Source organism: Capra hircus, chromosome 3, assembly GCF_001704415.2.
Source record: "Capra hircus breed San Clemente chromosome 3, ASM170441v1, whole genome shotgun sequence".
NCBI lineage: Eukaryota > Metazoa > Chordata > Mammalia > Artiodactyla > Bovidae > Capra > Capra hircus.
The window spans coordinates 86,457,650-86,480,896 of NC_030810.1; the positions used below are offsets into that span (position 1 = coordinate 86,457,650).

The 23,247-nt window shown below is 40.5% G+C and overlaps 1 protein-coding gene across 4 annotated transcripts in view; it reads right to left on the reverse strand.

The window, feature by feature from the left end:
- SORT1 (sortilin 1) overlaps positions 1-23,247 on the reverse strand; it is a 66,721-nt gene that overhangs the window by 24,994 nt on the left and 18,480 nt on the right. For 2 of the 4 annotated variants that reach the window (XM_018045855.1, XM_018045857.1), the window contains exons 2-8: positions 20,287-20,346; positions 18,907-18,980; positions 8,768-8,870; positions 8,078-8,242; positions 4,983-5,056; positions 1,852-1,901; positions 847-974 (exon numbers count right to left, since the gene is read on the reverse strand). In XM_018045855.1, coding sequence (XP_017901344.1) covers positions 847-974; positions 1,852-1,901; positions 4,983-5,056; positions 8,078-8,242; positions 8,768-8,870; positions 18,907-18,980; positions 20,287-20,346 — 654 coding nt within the window. Of the gene's footprint in view, positions 1-846; positions 978-1,851; positions 1,902-4,982; positions 5,057-8,077; positions 8,243-8,767; positions 8,871-18,906; positions 18,981-20,286; positions 20,347-23,247 lie in introns of all 4 variants that reach the window. The other 2 variants (XM_018045854.1, XM_018045856.1) reach the window with 1 other exon arrangement.

Sequence of the window (23,247 nt, forward strand, 5' to 3'; positions counted from 1 at the left end):
AAAACAAACAGCCAGTTAAACCATTCCCCTGCCTGCACCCCTTTCACAGCTTCCCAATGCACGAAGAATGGAAGCAAGGTCTTCCTCACAACCTACAGAGCCCCTGTGTGATCTGGCCACTGGCTGCCCATCTTGGGACCACCCTTTCCCGTGCTGCAGCCCTGCTGCCCTTCTCACTTTTCTTCAGCATTCCAAGCATGCTCCAGCCCGAGGCTCTTTGTGCTCACTGTTTCCTCAGCCTAGATATCGACGCAGCTACGCTCTCACTTCAGTCGGGTCTCAGAGAGCCCTTCCAAACCACCCTATCTGGAACAGCACTGCTCCAGTTCCTGCCACTTTTTATGCATTTATTCTGTTTTAGGTTTCTTCATAGTTTTAATCTTTACCTGATATTATATCATATTTGTCAGTTTAGTATCTATCTCCCTACTTGAATAGAAACTCTGAGAGCAAGACATTTATCTGTTTTGTCCACTGCTATATTCCTAGAACCCAGAACAGTACCTAGTATACAGTACGTACTCAAAAAATGTTACACGTTTCCATTATTTTCATTGGATAATGAGCAAGGAGATTGCTTTTTTCAGAATCCATGTGTGAGAAAAGCCCAAACACTGGGTCGATACATCCTAAACGGACACGAGAATTCAGCTGGTGACACAGGCCACAGTGAAGAGAAGTCCAGAAGAATCAATCAGCCCCGATAAACGGAAACACTTCCAGATCTAACAGTGACACTGAATACTACAAGAGGCAAGAAACTCCATCAGTACCTGCACGGAAGCTATCTGTTTGAGGCACATTTACAGAAACATCAGGACCCAAAGAAAAGAGGCAAACACCCACCTTATCAGCCATCACAGAGGCAAAAAGGAAACGTCCCCCAAGACCAAATGAGTAGATTTTCACACCAATGGTTTTGAAGCTTTTCCCCAAGTCTGAAGTTCTTCGTAATTCCAGTGCCCCAAGGTCAGCTTCTTAAACAAGACAAAATGTTAATTAAAATTTCACTTACTGGTGAGCCTCTAGTTCAAAACAATTGTTTTAGAACTACTCTTAGTTTTATAGCAACAGAATTTTCAATGCTATGCATGTTAATCAGGTAACAATATAAAATGATATAGGAATTGACACAGGAAATTCACACTTTGGTTTTACCTTTATACATGTGAAGTTTTATATTGGACAGGAAGAGAGAATTAATTTCAGTACAGTGTTGCATTAAAACACCACAGCATCCTGCTTTACTTTCTTCATGACACAGTTTGAAATTATCTTATTGTATTTTAAGTTGTATCATTTGAGTTTTGATTTTATGGCTGATCATCCAACATGTCTACATGAATTTAAGCTCCATGAGAGCAGGCCTCGGGTGTTTTGTTCTCACCATCCTGAGAAGAGTGTTAACATACCACTGCAGGTGTTCGAATGAATGAATACATGAAATGAATCTGTTGAACGAATAAATGGAAGATTATGCTTTCAGCTTTGCACCACTGACTGGAAAGCCAGTGGCTTCCACCAACACAAACACAGCCCATGCTCTTTGGCAGAAATCACTATGCATTTCATTTTGTTATTGGTTGTAGCCTAATATTTACTTTATGTACACTGCTAAAATTAAGTATACTGTCTCTGTGTATAGCCTGCATTTTTTATTTGATCAAGGCACAGCATAGTATTTGGTTGTTCGTGCTTCCAAGATTTTAAAAATCACTAACAGCTAGTTATCTTTAGCTATTAAAATTATAAGAGAATGGAAGGATCTTTGATGCTTCTACCTATTACAGCTCAGAATATTCTACCATGAATGGACACCAGGACACTTTTCTGGGACTAAAATATACTTACTGCAGGAGCCATTCACATAGGTGGTAAAGAAGATGATGTTTTCTGATCCCCTACAATGAGGCAAAGACAGGGAAAAGACACGGTTCAAGACTGCTAACAGACTGCGTTAACCTTAGTCACTCAGCTCCAGGCAGGTCTAATAAGCGTCACCCATGGGTACTAGCCAAAACAGCCTTCTCGGATGCTGTACACATGATTCTTCCACAGCATCATATCTAGGCGACCCCAGTCTGCTCCCAGGCATTCTCCACACTCCACTACTTCTTTATGTGAACTCTTCCAGCCAGTCAAACTGGTCTCCTTACACTCTCCAAGCCTGCCTCCTGCATTGGTTCAGACTGTTTCCTTCCTAAAATGTTTTTCTCTTACGTGACTAAATCTTACCCTCACAATATTTAAGCTCCAGGTTAAAATCTAGCTCTTCCATGAAGTTTCCTGTCACTCTAACTTGAAGACTTCTTTGCTGCAAACTTCTAGAGTGGTGGTTCTCAACCAGGGCCGACTTTGCTCCCCAGGGGACATTCTTGGCTGTCACCAGTGGGGCAGGGGAGATGTTACAACTCTTACGTGGGGAGAGACCAAGGATGCTGCTAAATATCCTGCACAGGCTTGTCCCCCACAACGAAGAACTATCCAGTCCAAACGCCATTAGTGCTTGGGTTAAGGAATGCTGCTCGAGAGCCCGTGCAGCTCTGTGTCAGCCACCTGGCCATTCCTTTGTCTCCTGTTTGGCTATTCTAATTGCATACTGTGTGCCTTGCCCCTCCTACTACATCACTGAATTCTTCACAGCAGGTACTAAGTTTTGTTGTTTCCCCTTAGAACCTAGTTCACTGCTTTGCATGAACTAAATAATTTAGTTCTTTCATCTGAAGTAGACATCTAGGTCAGAAGTTGAATTATTTAAACTCTAACTTGGAAAGGGAGTTCCAAGGAATTAGATTCAGACCTTGATAGGACTTATAGATTAGCACCAGCAAAAGGTGCTGGCTATCAGATATAGAGAATAATCTAGGGGTTTCCACTGGGGAGAGGCGAGAAAGGGGTGGGAGATTAAGAGGTGGAGACTACTATGTCTAAAATAAATAAGCTACAAGGATACATTGTACAGTGCAGAGAACAAAGCCAATGTTTTATAACTATAAATGGAGTATAACCTATAAAATTTTTGAATCACTATGTTATACACCTAAAATGATTATAATATTATAAATCAACTGTACGTCAATAAAACAAAAAAGGTGCTGGGTCTGAGTACGTTCTTTCAGAGCTTTAGACTGTAAATTTCTAGACACCAAAGATCTAAAGGGTGAGTAGACAGTCAGCAGCAGCCCAGACCTCATATTTAGACACTATTCAATGAAGCAAGGTAACAAGAGTAAAGATTCTTATATAAGATACAAAACAAAATACCATTTAAAAATAACTCTTTAGTTTTAAAGATGAGTTTTCTGTTGTTTCCTTTAGCTTTACTGAGGTATAACTGACAAAACTGTAAGACATCTAAAGTGTACATTGTGGTGATCTGATATATGGATGTAAAGATGAGCTTTAATGATTAAAATTATTATATTCTTATCTGAACACACACTACATATTTTAGGTCTATCAGGAGCAAAATAATTTGTTAACTTCGTTACTTTAAAAATTCCTTCCTGATGAGATCATATAAGATATAAAGACAATTAATTAAAATACATAAAACGAAAGCAGACACGCGATGCGTACCACAGTAGTGCTATAAAAACCTCATTTAACTAGCATTTCCTAAGAAAGGATGCTTGCTTAAGCATCATTTTTTAAATGTTTTGGTCAATTTCAATGGACATATTTGGCAATGTCTATATCACACATTTTCCTACCTCCCTAAGCAGAGAACAATAAATACCAAACTCTTCCTTGGGATTATGGATCACTGTCATGAACACCAACTGTATGAAACTGTAATGCAGTGTTCCCATTAGAAGTTTCTGAGGCTTCTGTGTTCTCCTGAAAGTGAAAGTGAAGTCACTCAGTCATGTCCGACTCTTTGCGACCCCAAGGACTGTAGCCTACCAGGCTCCTCCATCCATGGGATTTTCCAGGCAAGAGTACTGGAGTGGGTTGCCATTTCCTTCTCCAGGGGATCTTCCCAGCCCAGGGATCGAACCCGGGTCTCCCGCACTGTAAGCAGACGCTTAACCGTCTGAGCTCCTGACATAGCACTAAATCCCTCCATCCTGTCTGCTTCTCTGTCTTGTTCTCTGTCTCTGCATGTTCTTAGAGCTCTTCCTGCCTCCGTGTGGCTCCCAGGCAGCAGACTCTCAGGCTGGTCTGTGCTTGCTGTTTACACTCACATACCCCACTTCTGGCAGCAACCTGCTATCAACTGGGAAACTAGATCAATGAACTTGCTAAAATTAGTCAAAGTGAAAGAAGAAAGAGGCTCTAAACAAGAATCTGAGCCTAATCAGGATTTGGAGGTATGACCGCTCTTAATTCTTGCTCAACCATTCCCCAAACTCCCCAAATAAATCTCCTTTCATAGAAGGAACAAGCTAAATCCCAGAAAAGTCAAGCCACTGACTAGCAGCTGATCCAGGTTAGAACAAAGGTGACCTGACTCCCGAGTAAGAGCCTCCTCCACTGTATCCTCTGTAAGCAGATGGGGTGCGCAGTCAAGAGAAGTGAATGAGTTGCGATGCATGGATAGCGTGACTCTAGCAGCCAGGAAGCTTTCTGAGCTTTCTTCCTGATTCCTCACTACATTCCACCTAACTGGCATGGATCTCTAGATGAGGGAGCATAAATGTGCATGCAGAGAAGCATATAAGTCCCCCAATCAAAGCTGTATTTTATGCTATTGCAATTGATGTCAGCGTTTACACAGAATAAACCTTTTGCAGGCAGTACCTACTTGGTGACGTGCCTTGTTTTATATTTTAACATTTAGTGAGACAAGTCTTCTTTCCCAGCAGAATGAGAAGTTCCTCCAGGCCAAGGTCTATGCTGCACCCCTCTCTCATATCCCTTATGGCACCCTGAAGAGCACCTGGCACATATTAAGTGCTCAACACTGATTCGTGCGACTTCTGGCGGCATCGTCAGGGAAAGTTTAGGGCTCTGCACAGATGGACTCTTCTGTTACTCACCATTTGGCCAAACAGACTGCTTTGTGGATTTCTTCCCATTTTCCCCCAAAATTCTTGGACACCCACAGGCCATTCTGAAAGATTATAAATGACTTATCAAAATTCCAGCTTTATCATGTGCAGCTGCTTGTATGACCTTTTAATAATTCATATCCAATCATTCAGGGCAGTAAAAACACACACTGAAATTCCAGCCAAGCTGCCTGAGCTCACAGACACACACAGTTTATGGGGCCCTCTCTAGGGTCTTGGAACAAGTTCAGAATAACAAATGCTTATGAAGTGCCTACTATGTGCCAGGTATACCAGACACTGCACTGGGGATACAAAGATGAATAAGACATACTCCCTGCTCTCAAGGAGCTTACAGTTTAACAAGGGTACACAAAAGAAAGTTCAATACACATGGTAAGTGTTATGGAAACATGGTCTCTGGGGTAACAGCAGGGAGAGACAAAGCATTAGAGCTGACTTGTGAAGAAGACAGCCAAACGGAGTCTTAAATGATGAGCAGTGTAACCAAAAGAAGGCAAATGGAAGATGAGATGTCAATGCACGAAGAGATTAGTACAAGCAGAGACAGAGAGGTGGTGAAACATCTCAGTGTGTGCAGGGAGCTGAAGCCTTCAGACACAGATGGAGCAACATTTCAAGGGGAAGAGAGGAGCCAGTGCTGGGGAGGGGTGGCAGCTCGTGCAGAGGAATCTGGTCATTATTTTATATGGGATACTGGCAGGAGGGGAATGACACAACCAGTTTTACTTTTTTAAAGAGGAATACTTGGGTGACAGTGGGAAAGATGGATTTCAGAGGGTTCAAACTATTAATAGAAGCAGTGACTAATTGCTGCATTGAGTTAGTGAAGCCTGAAGCCACAGCTGTGAGGAAAAGGCTCAGAAATAATATAGACTCTAAATTCAGTAGAACTGGACACTTTCCTGTAGGGCAGGATGGAGTGCGTGCGTGCGTGCGTGCGTGCGTGCGTGTGTGTGTGTGTTTGTGTGAAAGTTGAACACTCTGGGATTCTTGGTGAGGGGAAAGCAGTGTTGTGGAATCTTTAGCCAGCATAAGGATGAAGGGAAGAACAATATGGCTGAGAAAGGTTAAGTTTGAAGGACCTGTGGGACATCTAGCTAGAGATACCCAGCAGACAGCAAGGAAGGCATCTGCAGCCCCAGGAAGAAGCCAGGAGCAGAGGTAGGCATTTGAGAATCTGACACATCACAGTGGTAGCAAAATGGTAAAGAGTGGGAGAGTAGAATGAGCATTTACTCAGAGCAACATGAGCAATAGGGATTTAAGGGGAGGTTGAAAGGAGTTTAAAAAAAGAGACTAAGAAGCAATGGTTAGAAGGTAGGAAAGAACGAACCAAAGGGACTGCCACAGAAGCCAAGCAAGTAGAATTCCCAAAAGGAGGTCAATACTTTCAAGTGCAGCAGAGACTTCATAACATAAAAACAGACAATTTCAGGGACATTGGCAATAGGAGTCTAGTGAGCCCAGACCCCCTGGCGGTGGGACTGAAATGTCCTGGAGCAGCTCAAATGAAACGGTGATGATTTAGGCAGAAATAACTTCAGCGGTCCTCCACTCTCACCCATCATTCTTCTTTAACTCTTCCTCCTCTAGTAACATTCACCTCCCAGCATTCCTAATTAACCTAATCCACTTAGAAATAGGGAACGGTCTGATATCACCTATTTACACTTTAGTACAAATTGGTCCATCTCTCCACCCTGATTATTTGTACTTCAAACTCACCCTTAATGGGAAGAAATTTCAGGTCTAAAGGCAGATTGTGCCTGCCTCTCCCTAAGATAGCTGTTTTAATAAACTTAAGGTACTTGGTAAGGGTGATGGGGTTTTCAAAGGCAGATCAATGGTTCTGTCCATTCCAACAGGGGTCTCTTAGTTCCCCTGAAGGGCCTACAGCTCAAGCTGCTGCTGCTAAGTCGCTTCAGTCGTGTCCGACTCAAGCTGCTGAAGGCCAATTCCCAGGAACTGTTGCTTTCAGATGTGATGCCTATCCGGTAGGCTAGTTTTCCTCCTCTGGCTGAGTTTAACTCTGACCTTCCTTGAGCCTCTCAGCCTGACCTCAGCTGAAAGTTCTGCCCCCAGAAGGCCCAGAACCCTAGACCTCTCTTCCAAGTGTCCTTCTCATCCTCCCTATGCCATCCTGTTGCTCAGCCCAACTTGTCTGTATTTGATAACCCTATTTCCATTCCCAGAACGGTCATCACAGCAGTGGCTCTCAGACTTTAGTGCGCAGGCTCATCTGGCGAGCTTGTTAAAAACACTAGCCACCTCACTGACACACTATATCCAGATCAGGGCCAAGCAATCTGCATCTTAAACCAGCTCCCAGGGATTTCTATCTGATCCTGCAGGTCAGCAAACCACACTCTAAGCAATACGATGAGAGAGAGCCATATAAACACAGAATGTAATTATGACTACTACCATAGTCTGGCAACTCAGCCACTCTGGGCCCTTAACATCTATGATAAAACAGACTGGTCCTCCAGGAATGGTAAAGTTGAGCTGCTCCTCAGGAAACGTTCAGAACAAAGGTGGGAGGGCCACCCATGGTTTCTGGGAAGAGTACAGGAATGGGGTAGGGGGTGCAGGGAATTAGGACTCTGGATATTTAATACATGGGCATCAAAGACAGACATCAACAGGTTTTTATACTAAGGACTGAACAAGGAAAAATTATAAAGGTGTAGTTTGGCCATAGGAAAGAAACAATAACAATCTTAAAAGTTTAACAATTTATGTCTGTCTCTTGCAGATCACGAATGATTAAACTGTTTCCTAGTTCATTACTCTAACAGTAAGTATCTGTTCATTTTTAAAAAAATTGTAATGATAACTAGACATACACCTATCTGGTATAGATAGCATATGAAAATTGTGTCCTTTACCATATAGGAAAACACACACACACACAAACCAAAAACCCACACTTCATACCATAAGAAGTCACTAGAAGACAGTCCAGCATAAAAAGCATCACCTGCACGGTCCTCTTAAGACAGTGTATTTTGAGACTATAAAAACACAAAAGGCAAGACAAGTTCTTCAACTAGACTTACTTCAGTGCTAAGAGCTAAAAGATAATCAGAATTTTGCGGGCTATACATCATCTGAGTCAGAGGATGAAAAGGGAGATTGGTCTGGACAAAGTTCTTTGCAAAATCTGATGATCTGAAGATTCTTCCTCCATGACTTCCTCCAGATACCTCTGCTGTTAAAATCACCTGGTCAGGGAGAAGGAAGTTCAGAACCAGGGTATAATACTATAAAAGTACACAAAGTCCCTCCACCATTTTCACCAGACATTTGTTCAAAAATTTTAGTTCCAAAAGTAGGAAGAGTTATAAAAATAGATTAGCTGATACACTCTCTTCCTGAAGTATTAGTCTTAAGAAAAAACTACTGTCCTGAGCCAGTGCACTGTATCTATGAAGATAAGCTTGATCAGTCTGAGATCAGCCAGTTTTCCCAAAGACTAGAAGGTTGTCTTTAGATGTATACCTTGTAACGCTAAACAACCACCACATAATTATGAAGAGTTTTGGTGCATCTTAGACAAGGTCCAAAAAAAGAACTTGTATGCAAAATGCCATTCTTTTGTAATGAGTATTGTCTCATTCTATTATATTGTAAATATTGTACCAGTAAACTAAATACATTGCTGTGTACCACTAGACCACTCACGTATCAACATCTGACAGCCCTGCCTACGGTATTATGCAGTTTTGTACACATATGAACGGTCTTACCTTCCCGGAGTTCTCAGGACCAATAGCCATGCCAAATTCAGTCCGAATGAATGTGTTATTGATGAGATTTGTGATATCCTTAAAGTTCTTTCCATAGTCCTCACTGAGAGGGGAAAAAAAGGACAAATTCAGAATGCAGAGGTCATGGGCACTGATGGGTTTGTACCTAGCTTCCCTCACCCTCCTGATTCTACCCCTACCCGCAGTGGTGGGCCTAATTAGTGGAACGAAGTTCCAATCCCTCATGGGTGACAGGGTCAGGAATGAGGAAAGGACCCAGACTGAGCCACTAAGAAAAAACTGGGAGAACTGGAGTCTATTAGGAAACACACTTAAGACAACCACTTAATGAAACGGTCTGTCTTCCTTAAGGATCAGTGGTTCTTAACCAAGGTATTTTTGCCCCAGGCCCCCACCCCACCAAGCAAACATTTGGTAAAGTCTGGAGACATTGTTCATTATCACAACTCAGGGTTGGGTGCTACTGGCACTGTACTGGCATCGTAGTAGGTAGAAGCCAGGGGTGCTGCTAAACATTCTACAATACATGGGACAGTCTCCCAAAAAAGAGAGGGCCACAAGCATCTGGAATCGAATGGTGCATCTGGCCCCAAATGTCAATGGCATCAACGCTGAGAAACTCCCATATTGTAGCATGTGAATGCAAAACAAAACAAAACAAAAAAATGCAACAGGCATTCTGATACAGTGAGAGCCCAACTTGAAGTAGACACCAACGTAAGCGGCCAGCACTGCTAAAATAGCTCTGGGAGTCCAGAGAGGCGGCCTGTGACCCTGCACTGAATCGACCCATCCTTCCTCTGTATTTAGTTATGAGCCATGAATTCCCTTATTTTTTTAAAATATTTTTTGATGTGGACCATTTTTAAAGTCATTATTGAATTTGTTACAATATGCTTCTGTTTTTTACTTTGGTTTTTCAGTCCTGAGGCATGTCGGATCTTAGCTCCCCTGCTGCTGCTGCTAAGTCGCTTCAGTCGTGTCCAACTCTGTGCGACTCCACAGACGGCAGCCCACCAGCCTCCTCCGTCCCTGGGACTCTCCAGGCAAGAACACTGGAGTGGGTTGCCATTTCCTTCTCCAATGCATGAAAAGTGAAAAGTGAAAGTGAAGTCGCTCAGTCATGTCCGAGCCTCAGCGACCCCATAGACTGCAGTCTTCCAGGCTCCTCCGTCCATGGGATTTTCCAGGCAAGAGTACTGGAGTGGGGTGCCATAAACCACACCCCCAGCATTGGAAGGTGAAGTCTAAACCACTGGACCGCCAGGGAAGTCCCAATTCCCTTATTACTTAAGCTATTATATTAAAAGTTTGAGTTGGGCTCTCTGCTAAATGTAGTCAAAGGCCTTCTAACTAATTTATCAATGCATTGTATTGTACTCATGATAAAGCTTGTAAGTTAAGTAGCAGGATCTTGAGTACCTCCTCCCCTAAAGTTACCACCCTTAGGCACAAATCTCTTAATGCATGCAGCACCCAGCTAAAGAAGACAGATAAACTTAATCTCAACTGCTAGGCTGTTTAAAGCTTTACCCAAAAGTTCATTTCAACAATACCTTTGAGAAGTATTAAAGTCAATTTTTAGATTTCAAAACGTAAGAGAAAAAAAAGTCAGGAGTATTTAATACTATGCATAGCTCTAACATGATATATAATGCTAGATCTTAATATTAATTAAATTTCAGTATCCATAAGTGATGATCACAGTGCACTGCAAGTCAGTTGCCCATGATAAATGCAACGTACAGTGGTCTTCACTGATAGAATATATGACTTGAGAGGCGGTACAGTTTTGCTATCAGCCTCAACAGGAAAAGAATCGCAGAACCACAGACCAGAGCGAGGCAAGGAACCAAAGAGAACATCTTGTCCAACTCCCTTATTTCACAGAGGAGGAGGTTCACGGGGAAGCAATTCATCAAAAGTCAACCAGTCAATTAAGGGCAAAACTGAAACTACAATCTAATTCTTTTAACGCTCAGCCCCTAACTTGAGACAACTTTTAATTATGTGTAAGGAATTCTTCCTTTGCAACCAGTGGTCCTGCTCTTTCTTGCCAGGGCTTGTGGCTTGTCAGGAAAGGTCCACTCAGAGGAAACTGGAGAGAGACAGGAGGGAAGTATCTCTGAGTGAACATACAGGTCCCTTCACTATGCTAACGCAAACTACATGGGACTTTTCAGTTGTCTTTCCATCTCTTAGAACACACACAGAGAGAACTATATAAAATAGGGATTAGAAACCACCCAACAGATTCCTGTTACCCTTCCTTTGACTTCTGAGTACAAGAAAAGTTCTTATCTTCTCCACAGCAGGCCAAGAGATATGCATATTCGAGTTCTAGTTCTACAGTGCATACATCAACAGCTCAGACCATGTCCTAAAGGGTTTGCAGCAGCTTGATTATCACCAGTTCACAAATCACCCCTCCTTCATGACATCCCAGGGAACCTCCACAAACCTGCTGGCAAGTGCGCTTGCTTTTCAAGAACTTGGCACACAAACACATCCCTGCCCTTCAGAAAAAGAAAGCAACACGAGGGAAACAAAAAATCATCTGCTACAACACTCTGGCACTTTAGCCAGATAAACAAATGGAGCATGATAGACCAGTGTCAACCTGCTGGGATTTAAGTAGTGTTTTGTCAAAGCTATGTTGGGGCCAGGAATATATTTTAATATGGCACTTTGCTTTAAAGTGGCTTTATTTTTATCAGCATATATACTGGCATACATCATATATCATGGAGAGGAAATCAATGAAATATATTGAAAAATAAATAACTTTTCAAATCCCATATGATAATTAAGAGTTATGAACAGGAAACATTAACAAAGCCCTGTGAAACCATCTGCTTTAGAAGTAAGTCTTTTTGATAACAATTCTATACATCAAACCTAACAAAACTCTTTCTGGTTAGCAAAAATAAATGATCACTTTTGCTATATCTGTGGTGTAAACATGTATAAGAATATGTACATTTGTAACTGTGGTGTTGGAGAAGATGCTTGAGAGTCCCTTGGACTGCAAGGAGATCCAACCAGTCCATTCTGAAGGAGATCAGTCCTGGGTGTTCATTGGAAGGACTGATGTTGAAGCTGAAACTCCAGTACTTTGGCTACCTCATGCAAAGAGTTGACTCATTGAAAAAGACTCTGATGCTGGGAGGGACTGGTGGCAGGAGGAGAAGGGGACGACAGGGGATGAGATGGCTGGATGGCATCACTGACTGGATGGACATGAGTTTGAGTGAACTCCGGGAGTTGGTGATGGACAAGGAGGCCTGGTGTGCTGCGATTCATGGGGTCGCAAGAGTCAGACATGACAGAGGGACTGAACTGAACAACAAAAAATAGTACTGGAGTACAAACGTTTTTGGGATAGAGCCTAATACCACCAAAGAACAGGAAAAATCTAGAGATTATTTAAATAAATGGAAAAAAAGTAATCATCACATGGAGTTCTGATAAGACATAGCATTAAAATTCCTCCTAAGATGAAGGACTCAGGAGGGTATTTTTCCAGAAGACTAACATGTTGACTGACATTCAACCCAAATGCCAATAACCAAGAATCACACCTCCAATTTTTACCACTTTTCATTTATAATACAGAGGAACTGTGACAATGGGCATTTGACCTGCAGACATTCAGTGAAAAGTAACAATAAAAGAATCCTACAATAAATATCTCAGAAAATCTTACATTTTACTTTTTTCAACAATCAAACAAGCATAAATATCCTTGCTTGGTTGACTTTCAGGCCTACCTACTTCTTTACTCCTTTAATTCATTTTTGCCGTGATTAAGTCACTATAAATTATTACATAAAAGCAAAAAGGAAGACAACAAACTCCAAAAAAGTTAGTTTTGTAGTTTTCACTAATTGAGAAAGCTTATACAGTTAATCCTCATTATTTACAGATTCCATATTTATAAATTTGCCTACTCAGATTTGTAACCCCAAATCAATACTCATGGCACTTTCCTAGTCACTGGCAGATATGCATAGGGCAGCAAAAATTGTTGGGGCTCATGTTCCCTTCTGAAGTCCAACAAGCGGCTGGCCTGCTTTCTTGTTTCAGCTCTTATTCTGTGCATGAGTATCTTCCTTACAGTCTGTTTACTGCTCTGCATTCTGCATTTTTGTGCCTTCTGTTAGTGCTTGCTATTTAAATAGTCCCCAAGCATAGTTATGAAGCGCTGCTTAGTGTTTCTGGAGAAAATATGTGAGTTAGATAAGCTTCTTTCTGCAACAGTTGGTTGTGAGCTCAATGAATCAATAATACACATAAGGTATCTTTAAACAGAAACACACATAAAACAAGGTTAAACAAGATCGACTGATGAAAATGAATACTGTGGCCAGAAGTTTGAAGGAACCTAATTCTGTATTTCCCTTAGAAGCAATGGCTCAGTATTCACTAATTCAGTAATTCACAGAGACTGGAGAACATAACTACTGTGAATGAGAACTAACTGGATTGAGATTTCCAGTTAAAAGATCAATAAGGAGAATGTAGCTTATTAAAATGTTCCAAAAGATTTACAGACCTGAAACCACTGCTGGGTGAGCTGGGCAGAATCTGAATCTACATTAAACCGAATTCCCAATACTTCAGTTTCTTTGTTTTAACCCCAACTGTCTGATGCTACCTTATGTGTTTTAATTTAATTGTCATTGTGTTTTATACTTATTTGAAAAGGATGCATGTTTTCTACAGAAATTTTGAAAATACAAGTAGGAAAATAAAGAGGGTGAAATATTATAAATAAAATCACACAACTTTTTATCAGAAGGAATGTGAGTATGTATCTGAGGTCCTTATTTTGCTCTGATTGATAATAAGACAATTCTAAGAACAGGATTTTCATTCCCATGAAAATCATGGGAATATTTAAGTGACAAAAACCACCTAGCTTCATGGTTTTTATATGCCCTAAGTTTGTAAAAAATGAAGGTGCAGTAACATGCCATTATCATACATTTCAATAAACTTTAAGAAACAAAAAGTAGAAAGATATATTCTGCAAACAGAATTTATGCTAACCTTGTAATCAGAATATCCAGTCATTGCTAATAATCTACTACGGTGAAAACTGAGCCAAGCATATCATTACAAAGGTTGTCATAACGAGATGCCTTGGAGAACCTGGTTTACTGAACTCTGCTTTAATATCTGCTGCATATCTTTATTGTTTATTTATTTATTGACCATGTGGGTTCTTAGTACCCTGACCAGGGATCAAACTTGCATTTCCTGTGGTGGACGCATGGAGTCTTAAACACTAAAATGTCAGAGAAGTTTCTGTTGCATATTTTAAAGTTATCCTTTTTATTAAACCTCAGGTAACTTCCTGAAAAACTTACATTGACTACAGTATAAACTTTAATGTGAAATCTCTTAGAGATTCCCTTACCAATTTCTAAAATTTGAACAACTTTCAATAGGAAATAGAAATCACAAGTAAAACAGTCCAGCAGTTTTCTGTTAACTTGGTATAGAATTTTGCTGTACATAATGTGCTTCACTAAGTTAATCTTACAATGAAAGGTTAGACTCAAAGGGCCATAAAACAAAAAGGCACACAACATTTGTTGCTGAAAATCAAATTATCATCTTAACTATAGCTAGTTATTTCCTTTTTAATTTCATATTTGCAAGTGAGAGGTAAATGAACTTTATAATCTGTTATATGAATTAATATTCTTGAAGAGGGAATCAAAATTTATACTATTCAAATATGATTCCCTTTAACTGAAGATATTAGTATGTTATTCAATTCTATCCAATCATTAATGCCCAGGGACTTTACTTCCCAAATCTTTTTTTTTTAATATAAATTTATTTATTTTAATTAGAGGTTAATTACTTTACAACATTGTATTGGTTTTGCCATCAACATGAATCTGCCACAGGTATACACGTGTTCCCAATCCTGAACCCCCCTCTCACCTCCCTCCCTGTAACAATCCTCTTTCTGAAGTGTGCTCCCTCTAACTCGGCACAGGTAACAGAGACAGCTAACTTCCTTCTCCTCATGCATACCTCCATATGGTACTGCTTATGGCAGGTGGCATCTGATTAGCTGCCTCCTATTTGAACCCCAAATGAACCTTTGACCACATAAGACTTGAGAGAGATAGACAATCCAATAAATAATACAATCATTAAAGCTGCAAAAAACAGAAGAGTCTTCAGAGCAGATTCAACAGGCTTTTAATTGATTTCTCAGTTGTGCAAGCTCAGCATATTCAGGACTCATTTTGCTCAAATTGCTCCCTCCCTTTCCCATTTCTGAAGCAACACGTGACTCTTGGCTGGTGTGTCCAACAACATGAGTCACTTTAGACTAGGCCAGGCCAGCCTAGCTGGAGAGGCAACAAGACATATTTACAGTGTCCACCCAAATTTTGGAAGAGTTTTCACTTCACAGCAGGGAGGAAGTAATTAATATTCAAAATGACCTTGCAAAACCAAACAAACCCAACAAACAAACCTGGTGTGCAAAATGAAGAAAAAGAACCTTACTAACATACTATACCAGAAACAACTTGCTTTACTCTCTAGTAAAGTATATATTAGTGGTTTCTCACAAGACTAGGCAAATACAGGATGGAAAAAGGCTGAGTCAGAGGGTGGTAGGTATTTAAGCAGTAACATAGTGATACTGTTTTGTTTGGGGTTGTCTCAAAGTAAGCACAACGCTGAAAATCAGCAAAAGGACAGGAAAAACAGTCGTGAAAACACTTCACTCCCCATTGGTATGACTCTGGTTTGTCAGGTCCAGTTCTAGCCACCTGATTGAAGAGCACTATAGAGGCTAACACGTGAATTGAGAAGGCAAGCAAAAAAGCAGCCGAAGCAACAGGTTTCGAACATAATTCAACCAAGAGAAGGAGTTTAGTAAAGGATTCAAAACATGCAGAGATCAGAGAGGAGGTTTTCATTTGCTACCATAATATAAACTGGAAATAGGCATCTTCTTAAGAGAAACCCAAGTAAGACGGTAGGTGTTGCAAGAGGGCATCAGAGGGCAGACACACTGAAACCATAATCACAGAAAACTAGTCAATCTGATCACACGGACCACAGCCTTGTCTGACTCAATGAAACTAAGCCATGCCGTGTGGGGCCACCCAAGACGGGCGGGTCATGGTGGAGAGGTCTGACAGAATGTAGTCCACTAGAGAAGGGAATGGCAAACCACTAGTATTCTTGCCTTGAGAACCCCATGAACAGTATGAAAAGGCGAAATGATAGGATACTGAAAGAGGAACTCCCCAGGTCGGTAGGTGCCCAACATGCTATTGGAGATCAGTGGAGAAATAACTCCAGAAAGAATGAAGGGATGGAGCCAAAGCAAAAACAATACCCAGTTGTGGATGTGACTGGTGATAGAAGCAAGATCCAATGGAAATCAGTCTTGGGTGTTCATTGGAAGGACTGATGCTGAAGCTGAAACTGCAATACTTTGGCCATCTCGTGCGAAGAGTTGACTCATTGGAAAAGACTCTGATGCTGGGAGGGATTGGAGGCAGGAGGAGAAGGGGACAGAGGATGAGATGGCTGGATGGTATCACCAACTCAATGGACATGAGTTTGAGTAAACTCCAGGAGTTGGTGATGGACAGGGAGGCCTGGCGTGCTGCAATTTATAGGGTCGCAAAGAATCGGACACGACTGAGTGACTGAACTGAACTGATGACATACATGTGTGATATTTATCACAGCAGCATTAACAGTAGTGAAAAAACTACAACTTAGGTGTCCAAGAGAATAATGACTAAGTAAATTCTTTCAATCTAACAAAAATTACAAGAATTTGACAAATATTATGGTAGGAGCAGTGACCAATCAGAATGGTTATAGTTCATAACATGAGGTGTTGGTAACACTTGCATGTTGGCTGGGGTAGGGGTGTACTTGTAGAAGCTATAGAGGCATCTGGGGGCAGGCAGGAAATCACCTTTTATCAACTGGTATGGAAGGGTTTCAACTCATTTAGAAAACTACTAACAGTACCGCAGTGCCAGTACATGCTGGTCACATGCCACACCTGGCCACTGGCCAGGCAGCAGCTAACAGTGCCAAGTTCTTATTCCATGACAGGTGCTGGGAAGCACAGCTCTCAGTGGCTCTAAGGCGGCTGTTATTATCATCTTTCTTTTACAGGTGACAGAAAGACTCAGGGAGGTTAAATGACTTACCCAAGTTCATTCTGCTCACAAATAACACTGAGATTCAACCCCAGGCCTATATGCCAAGAGGTAACTTTACACTGTACCATGTTGCTTCCTAAGGCTATAGAGTTATATGGTATAACATTAAAGGAGAAAAGTCAAGATAATAAACTGTAAATAAGATTACTTGACTTAAACGTGATTTTTTTTTCATTTAAAATTTCCAATGTTTTACAATATGATTGCATTGTCTTTTTAATGGAAGGTGAATAGGTAAGAAAAAGTGTATCACAAACACTTTTACAACAGCAAAGTTTCTTAAAAAATGGAAAGAGTTTACTAAGGTTACAAAAATGTTAATGCATTTTTTTCCTTCCTAAACAGGACACTTCATCTACCCGAAATGGTTCAACTAGTTTTCTAACTTATAAACAAAATCACCTATAAATTACAGTCCCTTCTAGAATTAGGATTCTGTAATACCTTGTCAATCCTTATCAAACAAATAAAAATACTATTAGCCTGAGAATTATTAAAGAAGGCAAGGCATTCATTCATTCAATTAATACGTACTGCCTGTCTGTTATGTGTCAGTCATTTAGTTAGTTGCTGGAGAACCCCAGGTCAGTCAAGAACCTGCCTTCATGCAGTGTACAACAATTTCAAGATGGCAATTCTTTCTTGACCTATTGTTAAATTAAAGTCTCTGTGTTGAAGGGCAGAAAGCACTGGCTCCAGACTCAGGAGCAGCAGTCAAGGGTCACCTATTGGGAAAGGGAGGCTGGACTGATATATATCAGAGTTTCAACATGGGTTCATTCCCACCTTGGCCAGCGTCAACAATCAAGCAAAGAACCCTGAGAAAGTATGGTAGCTTCTGGGAGATCCTTTGGCCCAGAGGGTAATTTCTATATTATCTGCTGAAATGTCAAATTTCTTTGGGTCTCTAGGCAGAAAATGGGATAGACACCCATGATGGAGAAGACAATCAGCAACTTCTGGGAGTTAGCTGGCTTTGAATCTTACAGGTAAGGAAAAGAATCCTACCCTTTAACCAAGGTGGACCTTTGAAAAGACAACTCTCAAACTTTGTGAATGTCACAGTATAGACTATAGTCCCAAAACATATATTACCATCATCATTACCAGGCACTTTGGTAGGTATGACCTGAGAACCTCCTTCGGACCTAAAAACAATCTGTTTGGGGCTCATAATGTTAGATGAAAAATATTATCTAATATTTTAGATATTAGATATCTAACTTCCCTGGCAGTCTAGTGTTTAGGACTCCACATTCTCACTGCCAGGGCTTCAGTTCAGTATCTTATCAGGAAACTAAGATCCCTCAAGCTCCATGGTGGGGCCAAAATAAAAAAAAATCACTTGGAAGGTACAGTAAGGATTGTTACTTCAGGAGTTTAAAACCATTTTGTCCTGATAATAAATAGAAAGGTGGCTAAACTCTATGCTGCTGCTGCTGCTGCTGCTGCTGCTAAGTCGCTTCAGTCGTGTCCGACTCCGTGTGACCCCACAGACGCCAGCCCACCAGGCTCCCCCGTCCCTGGGATTCTCCAGGCAAGACCACTGGAGTGGGTTGCCATTTCTACTCTATGCTACCTCCCCACAAATAAATACCCATTTAAATTAACATACACACATGCCTATAGACTCTTCATCTTCTTTTACTGTTCTGCCACTCAGTCAGGTCAACCTTATTTCCTTGGAACTAGATTCCTTTTCATGCTGCTTTAGGTTGCTAACTAGATAGATATTTAAAAATGTGCTGAGGGCGACAATCTAGTGAAAATTTAAGACGGCCAGAAGATCTTTAAAATCAACTGTTAGATCCCATCATGCCTAGAAAAGCAGAGAACTTACAGTCACAATATGTTACTCAATCAAATTCCCCAATCATATGCTAGGCATCTCACCTTCGATATAGCTTGGACTGTCCAAAAGTCATAATTACCAGTGGTACATGGAAGGTGGTTAAGACTAGAATGATCTGAAGAGACAAAAGCATGTGGTCAATAAGAAACATAATCCAATTACATGTTTGCAATATCTGAATATCAGAAATATTGCCAATAATTCTGCTTCACAGTAGCCTATATTGTAATACATCTGAAAACCAAGAAGGACCAAGTGATTACGGCTTACAATGATTCGAATTCTCAGCTTATTTTGTTGAGATGGTCTCACTGCCTACACCTGACGCAGCGTGAAACAGAGCTGATCAACTCCAAATAACAGTAAAGGAAGAATTTAACTATTTTGTATTCACATTATTCTGAGATATTCTCAGTTGAGAATCATCTCTCTTTCCGCTTACAAGGCTAGAACAGAGTGAATGCTCTAATAGAGGCTGCTGTGTCACATCTGTCCTTTTCTTCTTCTCCCTGCTATTAGTTCTCCATGAGATCAATTTTTAAAATAAGTATTTTTCTAGAGAAAACATACATGAAGATATGATTGTGATAAATTGGAATAAGAGGCTAGGGAGTCTCATACAGCCATATAACAAGAAATCTTGGAGATACCAACTATCTTAGATAAAGTGATAAATCATGGGAAATAGTGAACAACTCAAATTTTAGAAGCAAATGAGACAGGCTTAAAGAAATTCTACCAGCAATTTAAAAATTAATAACTTGCTCTTTAGTACAAAAATTCTATTTCTTTTGGCTTCTGATATAGCCTCACGTACCTCAGTGCTCTGATACATACATTACTGGAATACTGGAGGGCATGAGCTGTGGTCCCTGCCCTTGCTCAGGCAGGATAATAACTAACTGTCTCATTCCCCCGATGCTGGTAGTACCTACCTCCTTTGTGGTTGGGGAAAGGCCAACAGATGGAGCTGAACAGTGATAAGCCCATGGCTGCCACAGTCCTTTAAAACTAACTATGGGAAAGGATACCGGAACAAAACAGGTCGGAGGAAAAATGCCAACATGTGTAAGGTGCCACTTTCTGCTTCCACATAGAAGTTTTCCCAAGAATTGTACGGCTGCCTTTTCACACAGCACTCTCCTCTTTTCTTCTTCTTGCTCATCTTGATATCAAGCAGCCACCAAAGACTAAAAAGGTGTTTAGCTTTCTATTATGGAAGAAGGTGGTCACAAGATGTTCCTAGTTCTAAAAGCAAAACCAAACCAACCACAGCCTTCTGGAAGTCTGTCCTACAAACGCATTTCCTACAGCTGAAGTTGGAGACAGTTTCAGAAGGTAAAACATTTAGCACTTAAACTCCCCCAAATCTATACCATCTTCTTGCTAGGCTGAATCAACAAAGTCAGAGCATTACTTACCCCAGTGCTGTCTCCAACCCAGGACAAGGATACTGAGCCACTGAGATCATCGAATACATGCTATAAGGGGGAAAAAAAACCTCATTTAGAAATGACATCTCCTCTTCAATCTTCGACTTCTTTAAATAACACAGACCACTATTACTTTCGAAGTAATTATCTTTACAATTAAAAGGGGATATGGATTTCTGGAGCAAAATTTGGAAGAGACAGCATTTAACTACTTAACCTGAATCACACATAACTTGGAAATTTTAATTCTCTCTCACATAAAGTAAGCAAAGCAGATGAGTTCTCTTCACTGTACCAGATGGGGAGATGGGATAATCTATTTGCTTTCTCCAACAGAACTAAATATAAAGATATAGAAAGTATTCTTAGGATATTTTAAAACAAGAGATCACAGCCCACAATGACAGATATAATTGTAAACCAATCAGCATAATTTAAATTTTTCTAAGGAGCCTTCACAGTACAGCCAAATAGCTAATAGCTGGATTACTTTTGTTTCTAGGCTGATACATCCAAATGACAAGGGAAAGAAGCAAGAGTAAATGCCCTTGTTTCACCTTTTTATTTAATAATAATAACTACAACAGTAATAATATTAATAATAATAGAACCACCTTAATAAAGTTGTGGGGAAACTTTATTGCGGCTTATCGCTCTGGGGAAAGTGAGGAGACAAAAAAGGGAAAGCTGGTATACTGTATCCAAAATATGGTAATCACATTAAAATTTATTATAATTATTATTGTAGGTCCTTTTGAGTTTTGGTTTTCTAATACTTTCTTCTCTATTTATAAAATAATATATATCCATCATAAAAAAAGTAGATGATAATGTTGTTGTTTAGTCACTAAGTCCTGTTTGACTCTTTTGTGACCCCATGGACTGAAGCCTGTCAGGCTCCTCTGTTCATGGATTCTCCAGGCAAGAATACTGGAATGGGTTGCCATTTCCTTCTCCAGGGAATCTTCCCAAGTCAGGGATCGAACCCATGTCTCCTGCTTGGCAGGTGGATTCTTTACCACTGAGCCACTTGGGAAGCCCAGAAAATAACAGAGACACACAACAAAGAAAATATAAACCTTATCACACAGAGATACTCAAAGTTAACATGTGTATAATCTAGTCACTATCACTTTTTTAACCAATAAAGAAATAATACCAAAAGGCAACATTGGCACTTGGTAAAAACTTCTTACTACATATATTAATATTAGAAATGTATACAGTAAGAAGTGAAGATCCTTCCTCTTCCCCACCACAACCTCACCACAGCCCCACGACCCAGAGGAGTTAGTAGTTTGTTGATGACTATGCTTTTCTTTTCTGAAGACTTAAAAATATTACAAAGATGTTTAAAATCTTAAATATGCCTTGCCTTTCCAAATATGAGCAGTTCCTTAGGAGCCAAGGATATAATTTTTATAGTCGCAGTATGCCCTGTGCCTACCATGATACTTTGCATGCTCAATAAGCATTTGTTGAATTATACATCCTTCCCAAACCACAAAGTTGACTCAAAATACAGCATGTCTATAATTGGTGGGATTCCAGCTGCATGGTTACTCAGGCCACCAATCCCAACAGAGATGTCTGAAGAAACAGAACACACACATTAACTGTTTGGCTTATCTTCTAATTTTCTTCTGTGGTCCTACTAGACGGGTCGCTAAATTCACCTATGCTATTTTCCCCTGTACTGTAAGTAGCTTCGAGGTTGACAGAATCTCTTGTACAATCTCTGTAAATAGTACACTCAGTGCCACACAGATGGCTTGCTCAGTAAACGCTAGTTAGCTCTCAAATGCTCAGAGCTTCTCACAGCCACTGCAGGACAGAAAGGCTATTCATACATGTAAGCTGGCCAAGCATCTGAGAAAAAGTAGGTCTGCTGCTAGAGACATCTGGACCCATAAGCTTAAAAACGGATACAGCAGCACGTCTTCTAAGATACCACACAGAGCAAGACAGCATGTTCTCTTGAGTGAGGATACAGTGTCTGAAATTACATCAATGAGCTCCTTGAGGAGAAACAGGGATATCCAGAGTTTCCACAAATACCAGACAGACTGCACGGGCTAACAGTTATCTAAACAAAGGCTATCGTTCCAAGACAGGCTCTGGGCACAAAAGCTGATTAGGATAAAAGAAAAATTCCATCACTGGAGCTCTTGCTAGCTTGATCAAGCTTTCACTTTTCAGGCAATGTTCTCCACACCTGACTCAGTCAGCAGACACACTGGCATTACTCATATCTTCTATTGCTCAGCCACAGAAAGAGGAGGACTGTTAGATGACACTAGCAACCCTCAACTTAACCCAAACAAATCCAAGTATAGTTGACCTCATTCACCATCCAGAGTTCCTTTGGGAAAATGGAAGTGAAATTCATTAACTGTAATAGTGGCCTTCTGCTACCCTTAGTCTTCCCTTCCCAGCAACCAACTATATTTTACTTCTGAAAATGCATAAATTCACTGAGAAAACTCATCCACTTAGAGAAAATGCAATCAATTTTTTATATGTCAGTCTTTACCACTCTAACAGTGCTGTAAATAAAAGAAAAAAATGAAATTAGATCTAACAACAGACCAAAGCTCAGACAGAAAGAAAAGGTCATATGGAAAGGAAACAAATCCAGGAGAATTGGGGAACCAAGACCACAGATTCAATCCTACCCCTTTAACAGGAAGATTACAGATGTCCAGGAAAAGTGTGGACAATCTGATCATGATTAGAAGACAGAATTTACAAATGTCAGCAAAAGGCCATTAATTCTACTGCTTATTTGTGATGTTTGCAAAAGGTACATGTCATTCTACACTGTGGCAGCATCTTAGACATTTCAAATCATATATTACTTCTAATTATAGCAACAAGACTCATGCCTGCCTCCCTCATTAGATCTGAAGCCCATCTGGTGCAGGGACCAAGCCTATTCATTTTAGCAAC